A 10281-nucleotide genomic window follows, 5' to 3' on the forward strand; every position below is an offset into this window, starting at 1 on the left:
CCGGACCAGCCAGACCCAGACCTTCTCCGAGGCACTTGTTAGCAAAGCTTCTAAGCTGCTGACCGCAGAGAAAATTAACCGCTGATGTGAGCATGTATTTGCCCCTTAGCGACTCTATTTACCCCTTGTGGGGAACTTGGGCTTTTCTAAACCTGGAAGCGGAAGTTGAGGTCACCCTCCAAGTCCCTTGTCTGCGGGAATTCAGTTCCCCTCCACGGGACCCGCCGCGGGCACTTGGGGTGTGCCTGGAATAAGGGATGTTAGGACAGTTGAGGCTCATCCAACTATGCTCTTCATGATGTTGTTTTAAGTAAAATGGTAGCAAAATAAAGTAGCATTGGCTTATAACCCAAAGTATAAAATAAACATCCATGAGTCCATACTGATACAAATAAATGACTGGATAAAGAGGGAGCATAGACAAATTTCCCGTTTAGAATTCTAAATAATTTTCACAGATACTCCAACATGGAGCATAGCTTCCCACTACTTAAATGCGGGCTGTGCACAGTAACTTTCTTTCAAAGGGAGCAAGAGTCACTTTACAGGAATGAAGCCTGGGAGACATGACCTCATTAGGTGATCGAGGTCACCATCTAGGCGATAAGTCATATTGACAGTAAATACCCTTGATGATATGGCCTTCCCACCCCAAACCTATAACCCCGTCCAATTGTGATTCAAACAGCACACAAATCCCAATGGAGAGATAGTACAAAATTCCTGACCAATACTCCTCGAAACCTTCAAGAGCATTAAAAAAAAAAAAAGTCGGGGCACCTGGGTGGCTCAGTCAGTTGGGCGTCTGACTTCTGACTTCGGCTCAGGTCATGATCTCACGGTCTGTGGGTTCGAGTCCCACATTGGGCTCCGTGCTGAGCGCTCAGAGCCTGGAGCCTGCTTCTGATTCTCTGTCTCCCTGTCTCTCTCTCTCTGTCTCTCCCCCACTCATGCTGTCTCTATCTCTCATAAATAAATAAACTTAAAAAAAAATTAAAAAAAAAAGGCAACAACAATGAAAAAAAACAAAAACAGGGAGAAGTCAAAGTCTGAGAAACTGTCCCAGCGACAAGGAGCCTAAGGAGATGTGATTAGTAAATATTGTGCATATTCTGGATGCACTCCTGAGAGACAAAAAGGGAGTTCGGGAAAACTTAAGGGGATTTCCATATAAATTCCGTATAATTCCATATAAATTATGGAATATAGTTAATAAGATGTATCAATATCGGCTCTTAATTATGACAAATGTACCGTAGTCATGTAAGATGTTAACAAAAGGGGAATTTGGGAGTGAGGTGTTTGGGAACTCTGAGTTACCTTTGCAACTTTTTAGTAAATTTACAACTACTCTAAAATTTAAAGTTCGTTAAAAAACATAGAATGATTGAGTGGTGCCCGGTGGCTCAGTTGGTTAAGCATCTGACTCGAGATTTTGGCTCAGGTCATGATCTCACAGTCATGGGATCTAGGCGTGGGTCGGGCTCTGTGGCTGCTTGGGTTTCTCTCTCCTTCTGTGTTGTGTTTCTTTAACACGAGAAATAACAGTATCTGATGGAGGCCTAATAATTAACATATTTTTGAAATAGTGGTGAACATAAGTGACATTTCAGGTTGTCTGCCACCACATAATGTGCTATGAAAATATCTGTTGTTTCTATTGGTGACAGGTCACAGATACTGTTAATTCCACCATGGCGTGTTCTCTCCGTTTGGAATAGAAAGAAATGCTAAATTTTGGTTTAGAGAACAGTAAAAATACAGAGAAGTTTCTCACCAAGACCCCCAGTTTATGACTGTCTAGTTTAGAAAGGTGCTATGCAGAGCTACCTTACTGTCTTTCCTGGAAGGAGAGAAAAAAACCTAAGATCTATGAAATACTGAGTGCAGGGTGCAATCCTGGGGGACTCACAGGACGGCGGGGCTCATGGAGGCCTGTATGGAGGAAGTAGCATCTGAGCTGGGCTTTCGTGGGTTGCTAGGACTCAGGCGTGCAACAGCTAGCATGGGGAGAGACCTTCCAGCGGAGGAGTAGCCGAGGGAACCGGCCTGGGTGTGCCCAGTTTGGCAGGAAGGCGGGTAATGAGTTCCATACGTTGGTTTCCACAAGGATCACTACTTGATCATGACTGTCGCTTGTTTGCCAAGACCTGGGAACAGTTCGGAGGCAGGGGATTAGCAGCACCCTCCTCCGGGGCTCGGCGGCCAGGCTGCCTGGGCTTGCTGAGGCCACAGGCCTGCCTGGCTCTGGAGGAGTGGGGGGTACCACCGGGGCTGGGGAACGCTTATGGACAAGTCCCAGCTAGCATTCTGCTCCCCACCCCAGAGCTTGGTCAGGAAGATCTGCTTCCCTAGGAAAGCGTGGAGATGTCATTTGTCAAGATGGTGGTGTTTTAATACTTCATTTCCTTTATCTTAGCTTTAAGTTTGCCCAACATACTCTTTTTGAAATGAACTGGCTCTTAAGGGGAAAAGGTAACTGGCACGTTCGAGGTCTGCAGGAGCATGCTCATGCCTGCATCTCACTCTGCCCTTGCAAGAACTATGTTAGGAAGAATGGGAAACGGAATTCTGACAGGTTACACATCTTGCCGGAGGTCACATCGCTAGTCCCGTGGAGGTGGCAGGATTTAAACCCGGAAAATGCAACCCGAAAATAATCCTAAGCCTCATATATGAACCCGTCTATCGGGCTGCAGTATTGCTTGGAAGAATAAAAAAGGTCAAACAGAAACAAAAACCAATGAGCAAAAGCAGTCATTACAAATGGGAGTAATTAGCAAGTCATTCCTAGCCTTCCTTTGCATCTGTGAAATTGAAACAGGCTCCAAATCATGTCCCACGGTAGCACTTAATGGTTCTGATGTACTTAAAAATGTTTGATTTGTATTTATTTCAAAATAAGAGACAGAATTCAACAAGCAAATAATTTAATGAGGATTATAACAAAACCTGGGACTTCTGTGTCCCGCCTACTCCAGATTCTTGCTCTTATAGACTACCAGTGTCTACTTTGACCTGTTTCTCTTAGCGTTTGCGTCCTCATCCCTAAAGCACGTGCTCACAGGGCCTTGAACATCTGTGTGCATGTTCGTGCTCTAGTTTCTTGACACTCAAGTTCTTTTGTGTTGAATTCTTTGTTGCTTGGTTCCCAGGTCTTATGTTCCCTACATTTATTTATTTATTTATTTTTTGAGAGACAGAGAGAGACAGCGTGAGCAGGGGAGGGTCAGAGAGAGAGGAGATACAGAATCTGAAGCAGGCTCCAGGCTCTGAGCTAGCTGTCGGCACAGAGCCCAATGCAGGGCTCGAACCCATGAACCGTGAGATCATGACCTGAGTCAAAGCCGGAAGCTGGACGCTTAACCGACTGAGCCACCCAGGTGCCCCAATTTATTTCTTTACTTTTGGAAAGTACCTGTTCTGGGGGCTTCCTGAGAATGGATGTGAAAGTGCCTGCAGAGGTCTTTGCTCAGGCTTCATCACTGTTGGACAGTTTGGCTGGGTATGGAATTCTAAACTGGGAAATCCTTTGCCCTCTGAACCTGGCTCCATTGTCTTCTAGCTGCCAATCCCATGTTACTTGAAACTACATTTCCTATAGTCGCCATGCTATCCCCTCTCATCCCTTCTTGCATGGGGAAGAACAGCCTCCAATCCTACTCCCTCAACTCTCCTGGCACTGAAGGCCTCTACCTTTTAAAATCTCTCTTGTCCCCCTGCCCTTCCCCTTTCTGCTTGTGAGCCTGTCCTCCTGATTCTGCCTCACAGAAGCCCAGAAATCTGAGGCATGGGGCACATATGCTGGAAACACCCACAGGCTGATCAAACACATCCCCTTTACAAATGTTACACTCCAGAGTCCGTGCTCTTTTTCCCTCTCTCCCAATGTTTTTTTCCTGGAGAGGAGATGGACTTCCGCCAGAATCAGATGGGCTGAGGGAACTTCATTGAAAGCAACTTTCCAACTGATTCATAAATGGTGGCCCCACATCTCCTGGGGAAGCACAGTCTTCAAAATGGGCAGAAGCATCTCATAGCATATAATTTTTTAAATTTAAATTTTTAAATGTTTTATTTATTTTTGAGACAGAGAGAGACAGAGCTTGATGCAGGGAGGGGAGAGAGAGGGAGACACAGAATCCGAAGCAGGCTCCAGGCTCTGAGCTGTCACCACAGAGCCTGACGTGGGGCTTGAACTCACAAACCATGAGATCATGACCTGAGCCAAAGTCCGGCACTTAACTGACTGAGCCACCCAGGCGCCCCTAGTCATATGTAAATAAAGGTTAACAGTCACAATAAAGAACACTCTCACAGAACGTGGAAAGAACTAACAACCTGATAAAAAGTAATATCATCTCGAATAAAGACCCCAAACACTTCCCCCACAGAAACGGAAGGGGGCCGTTCTTCCTCCTCTCAGAGCATAGATGCAGCCCGTCAGACACACGTGCTGTGGCTTTGGGTTTGGGGGGGGGATGATGGTTAGAAGCTGTAGGGGAGGGTGCGGGGCGGGGGAGCGGTAGCTGATGCCAGCCACTTGGGCAGCTCAATCCCGCTTCCTCTTCCGCTGGGTCTCTTAGCATCTGTCAACCCAGCGGCACAGCAAGGTTGTCATTCCATCAGGCTGCCCGGTGCGAGAGCCCCCTCCCCATGTTTGGGGAGTCCCCAGCTTAGGAGTCGTCCTAGAAGCACCTTACCTAGGTTGTACCAATCAGAAGTCTGGCCCTGGGGGCGCCTGGTGGCTCAGTCGGCTGAGTGTCCGACTTTGGCTCAGGTCATGATCTCCCAGTTCGTGGGTTCGAGCCCCACATCGGGCTCTGTGCTGACAGCTCAGAGCCTGGAGCCTGCTTCTGATTCTGTGTGTCCCCCTCTCTCTGCCCCTCCTCTGCTCATGATCTGTCTCTCAAAAGTAAATACATGTTAAAAAAAATTAAACAACCAAAAAAAGCCTGACCCTGCCCTTGAACAGAGAGCCCCAGGCTGGGAAGGCAGCTGCAGGACTGGGTGTGCGACCCTGGCAGCAGCTGAGGCCAGGTTACCACGTAGGAGGGAGGTCAGTTTTTCAGATACACAAATATTTTACATTTTGGGGGAGTATGTGTTTTGCACGTGTTATCCTTTAAACATTTTTATTGTGAAACATTTACACATGAGTATATGGAACATACATGCACAGCATAAGAAGTTATAACGGGAACATCCTTGTAACCACCACCCAGATCAAGAAGCAAAATGTTTTACGTAATAAAATTACAGTTGCCTTAGATCCCAGCAACCCTACTTCCAGCAACACAAATAAATGTCCAGGGATCTTCAGGAGAGAATCTTCTGAGTAGGAAAAAGAAAAATAGCAAAGGAGGGCAGCACTGTCCTGTTGCCTCTATGGATCACTGCACTGAATCCCCACACCCTGTTCGGGATGCCAGGGGCTGAGGGTGCGCCCTGATAAGCTGGCTGGTGGGGGTGAGGGGGGAACAGTCGGCCAGACTCCGGGTTGCTTCATTTTGGCCATTTGTATAAAAATAAGATCTTCAAGGGCTGGTTATTTTTCTGTTGAGGAACTCCCCTAAGGACTCAGCCTGCATACGTAACCATGGATACGGCTGAAGCTTCCTGCTCAAAAGTATCCATCGCGGCCAAGTTTTTACAGCCCCAAATAAAACAATGTGAACGTCCGATACAGGTTCTCCTGCGCTATCCAAAAGCAGAGCGTTGGTTTTTTTTAATAAACATTTTTTAATGTTGAAAAAAATTTTTTTTAATTTTTGAGAGGGTCAGAGAGAGGGAGACACAGAATCTGAAGACAGGCTCCAGGCTCTGAGCTACCTGTCAGCACAGAGCCCAACATGGGGCTCGAACCCACAAACCGTGAGATCATGACCTGAGCTGAAGTCGGACGCTCAACCGACTGAGCCACCCAGGCGCCCCCCAAAGTGGAGCATTCTTACAAAATCTTTCATAAGCAGAAAAGGCACACAGGAGAGTGTCCCTGGCTTTTGCAAGTTTGAGGTTCTGCCACTTTGCTTTATGAAAAACCTACATTAGTACCTGTTTCCACTAACTGGAGAAATCCGAAACCACGCTAATGCAGGTCTTTTATAAAAGTGAAGTAGAGGGGCACCTGGGTGGCTGAGTCAGTTAGGTGTCTGACTTTGGCTCAGGTCATGATCTCACAGATCACGAGTTCAAGTCCTGTTTCCGGCTCTGTGCTGACAGTTCAGAGCCTGGAGCCTGTTTCAGATTTGGTCTCTCTGTCTGCAACTGCCCTGCTCAAGCGCTCTCTCTCTCTCTCTCTCAAAATATAAATAAACATTAAAAAAAAAAAGTGAAGTGGCAGAATTTGAACTTGGCTGGCCAAGCTCAAAGTGGAGAATACCTGTAATGGTAAATAAATTCTGATTGTCACTGGAAAGACCGTTTGGGGGCGGGGGGAGCCTGAGCAGTTAGTCGGTGGAGCATCGTTCTTGATTTCGGCTCAGCACATGATCCCAGGTCTGTGGGCTCTGCACTGAACGTGGAGCCTGCGTAAGGTTCTCTTTCTCCCTTTGCCCCTCTTCCCGGCTCCCATGCTCCCTCTCTTTAAAATAAATAAATAAAATATTACAAGGAATGTTTATATGGTGGTAATCATTCAGGGAAAATTTTAATACCATGAAAAATGTGTATGCTAAGTAAAAAATGCAAAAAAACCCCAGTTGTTTATAAAATGCAATCACGAAGATGTACAAAAGAGACGAAGATACACCGAAATGTTATGAAAAGAGAGAGAGGGAGAAAGGAGGTAAAAATTGCTTTTCTCTAGGTTTTCCCCAGGAATTGCTTGTGCTTTGCCCCCCACGCCCTGTCCCTTTGGTCTACCTCACACCCGAAGGAGGTGAGCTGCCCCCAGGAGTGTTGTTGCGCCCCCTATGTGGCGAGGCCCGAACTGCACACAATCTCTGGCAGGACTAGGAACCTGCAGGCGCCACACTAGCCTCTGAGGCCCAGGCGGCACCTCAGCTGGGCCCGGTGGCCTCTTCCTGGAGCCCCAGGGGGAGCTTGGCCTCAGGCCGATGGCACAGGGTCAAGGTCCTACCCTCCAGGAGCCAGAAGACGGGGTAGAGGGGCCGGGTGAACATGGCATGGAAGGTATGCAGGGGCCGCGCCTTGGGCTCCAGGCTGTAGAAGGTGAGGCGGCCAGAGGCCAGGTCCAGATCCATGCCCAGGAGCCGCCCCGACACCCCCGGGAGGCACCGGGCCTCCCCGTTGTGCCAGGCCTGGGCCCTGTCCTCCTGAACACAGAGCCCCCAGGAGCTTGGCCCACGCCCAATGTTGTCTGTGTGGGGGCCCTGCTTGTGCCGTGAAAGTTCTGCATAGGCGACGCCCAGCGTCACCGAGTGGTTGGACGTGTGCACCTCCCAGTAGTGTCGGCCGTTCTGGAAGCTCTGGGCGCACTGCACCTGCCAGAGCTGGAAACTGCGTGGCCCGGCCGCGTCCCGGGGCTTGTGACGGTGCTTCACCTGCTGGTCCTGCTGGGACACGTAGAGGTGGCAGTTGGCGCTCTCTGGGTCAAAGGTCAGGTTGCGATAATCTGTCAGAGACGGACGTGACCTGAGCGGGGAGGTGCCTGTCTGCCACGTGTCCCAGGAGGGGGAGACGGCAGCTGACGGTCTGCAGCGCACACCAAGCGTCTGCCAGGCACACAGCCAGCGAGGCAAGCGGCGGGCACCAGCACGGGAGCCCGCCCTCGTCGCAGCCCTGGCTGGACCCTTCTATCCGCCTCATTTCAAAGATGGGAAAACTGAGGCGCCCAGAGCTGACCTAACTTGGTACCAAGTGGAAGAATCATAACTGATCCCAGGTCTGTGCGCCCAGAATCTCCTCATCACTGTACTGGCTCCACCTGGAAGAAGTTACATCCTGCAACAGGTGTGTGGGGGGCGGACCCAGGGAAGGGCATGGAGCAGACACCCTGGACAGGGCGGTCACAGCACGTGCCCCCTCCACACGCTCACACAGACATGCGCACGTACTCACGTGTACACACGGTGTACCCACGATTGCCCAACGCACACACGCCTCTGCACACGCACACGTGCCGGGCTCCTTACTCTGCCAGAGTTTCCTCCTCAGTGGACAAACCGGGCTTGGGACTGGTGCCAGGGGACCTGGGGCCTCTAGGAGGCAAAGAAGTGTTAGGGCAGTGACAGGGAGAGAGCACACGGGGGGCAGGGTCCTGACCCCACATCCACCCCGCCGTGGGAGGGCCAGCTTGGGCCCAGAGGGGTAGAGAGAGATCTGGGGTCAGCCTTACCCACAGGGCCCAAATCGGCAGCCTCAGCGGGTGCCCCAGGGTGGCTCCCCTCATCCAGAAGGAGACCACACAGCCGGCTCAGTGACTCCACGCCAGCCAGCTGCTGCACTTCGTCCCACTGCAGAGGAGTCAGGGGCCCAAGAGGGCCTGGGGGCGCCAGCAGCTGTGATTCCTGAGCCCCGAGGACAGCTGCAGTTAAGCCTGTGCATCAGGTGCAGGGTCGCTGGTCCCCCAACCCGCCGTCCCGAGACACGGTACCTGGAGGAAGGTCTGGTCATCCGGCTGCTCCAGGAGGTCCCGGATCCTGCGGTCATGGTGAGCCAGGCCTTCCAGGTGGCCCCGCAGTCGCCGTTCTCCATCCTGGGCCTGTGCTAGGGCCTGTGTCTTGGCCACCTCGATGTCCGTCAGTGCCAAGGTCCGCCGCGTCTCCAGGGCCTGCAGCAGGCAGCTGAACTTGCTGGAGACCACGGAGGCCAGGGTGCAGGCCGAGCTCTGAGTGGGCGAAGGAGTCGCTGAGGGTGGCGGGGCCAAGGCTGCCCGCCGGCCTGAGGGGTGGTGTGGGGAGCCTGGGTCCCTGGAGCCGTCCTCCCTGCCCTGCTCAGCCCCTCCCTCCCTGCTGCCAGGAGGCATTTTTAAGGTGGCTCACACCAGCTCCCCAGGGTCCCAGGGATCCGTTGGTGGCATAGCAGTGAGGCAGGACAGACAGGCCTTGTACCTGGATCTGGCTGCTTTGCTCCTGCAGTTCCTTTAGCTGGCTCTCAGCCTGGGCGGCCCGTTGCTGGGTGGCCTCTAGCATGGCTCTCAGCTGGGCCTGTGGTGCCCACCAGCGAACAAGTGACAAGAGGAAGCCAGGAATGGCCATGAAATTTCTCAGTGAATCAAGAAACATCTACAGATGTGGGGCGTCCCCTCCCAGTGCCACCCCCCGTGAGGTCGACCAGTGGGCCGGCACACAGAGCACCAGCCTTGGTCTGAGCTCCAGGTGAACCGGGTTAGCATCCCAGGGGGGCCCCGGACGAAGCCCATTCCCATCCCGGAGGTACACAGGCAGAGCAGAGGTCTTGGGCTTCACACCTGACCTCCAGTCCCCCTTGCAAGCTGGGCAACCTGGGGGCAGAGCAGCCACCATCTCTGGGCTGTAAGCCCACCCCTGAGACCCCTAAGCAATACACGGTGGGAGCACCTTGTGGGGGAAGGGGTGATGACTCAAAGCCCTGAGGCTACTTGGGAAGTGGGCAGTGTAGTGCATGTGCCAGGCCGGTTCTTCCAAACGCCGGCCAGCCCTCAGCCCCAGCTCTGGGCACGAGGGGAAGAGGGCACCCCTATTTGCCACTCCTCTGGACCCCTTTAGGGTTAAATGTGGTGCTGTCATGGGAACAGGGCAGAGCAGTGCCCCTGCTCAGGAGCCAGTCTTGCTTCTGCTTCTCTCAGCCCCGCGTTATGAGTCAGGAACCATCATGATCGCCACTTCAGAGACGAGGAAATGGGACAGAGGAGCCCAATGCCCGTGTTTTTGTCCCTTGGCCTCCAGCGTTCCCTAATGTGCCGCAAGGGGGGGGAAGGGGGGAGTCTCCCCTGGGGACGGGCATCTGCCCTTCTCACACCCCACATCACTTCACCTCCCTCTAGCAAAACATGGCTCCTTAGGCACGTACATGCCATCTGGTCGTACCCCCTGCTACTCCCTCCTTGTCATCTGGCCTCTGCTGCAAACTTCTGTGCTCAGAGCCTCAGCAGGAACATTCTATTCTGGTGTGGCTTTGGCAGCCACAGGGGTTATCCTCCGACACTCCAGCGCTGGGACCCTTGGCCTCCTCACCCGTTCCTTCACTCTATTTCAGCCACTCAGTCCTGGGGCCTCACGCTGGGCCTGTCGCCAGCTCCAAAATCTCTATTCCAAGCACGTGTTTTCTCCTATTGAGGCCACAAACATCCCAAAGCCGCCTCCTGCCCGCCCCAGCCTAGGCGCCCAGAGACAGGGC

The 10281-nt window shown here is 52.2% G+C and overlaps 1 protein-coding gene across 1 annotated transcript in view; it reads right to left on the bottom strand.

The window, feature by feature from the left end:
- LOC115281494 (E3 ubiquitin-protein ligase TRIM47) overlaps positions 1-10275 on the bottom strand; it is a 14136-nt gene extending 3861 nt beyond the window's left edge. Inside the window, exons 1-2 of the mRNA XM_029926850.1 lie at positions 9015-10275; positions 8558-8791 (exon numbers count right to left, since the gene is read on the bottom strand). Of these exons, the coding sequence (XP_029782710.1) occupies positions 8558-8791; positions 9015-9188 (408 nt within the window). The 5' untranslated portion in view covers positions 9189-10275. The remainder of the gene's footprint in view (positions 1-8557; positions 8792-9014) is intronic.
- Positions 10276-10281: the final 6 nt, after the last annotated feature.

This window comes from Suricata suricatta, chromosome 17 (genome assembly GCF_006229205.1).
Source record: "Suricata suricatta isolate VVHF042 chromosome 17, meerkat_22Aug2017_6uvM2_HiC, whole genome shotgun sequence".
In the NCBI taxonomy this organism is placed as follows: Eukaryota; Metazoa; Chordata; class Mammalia; order Carnivora; family Herpestidae; genus Suricata; species Suricata suricatta.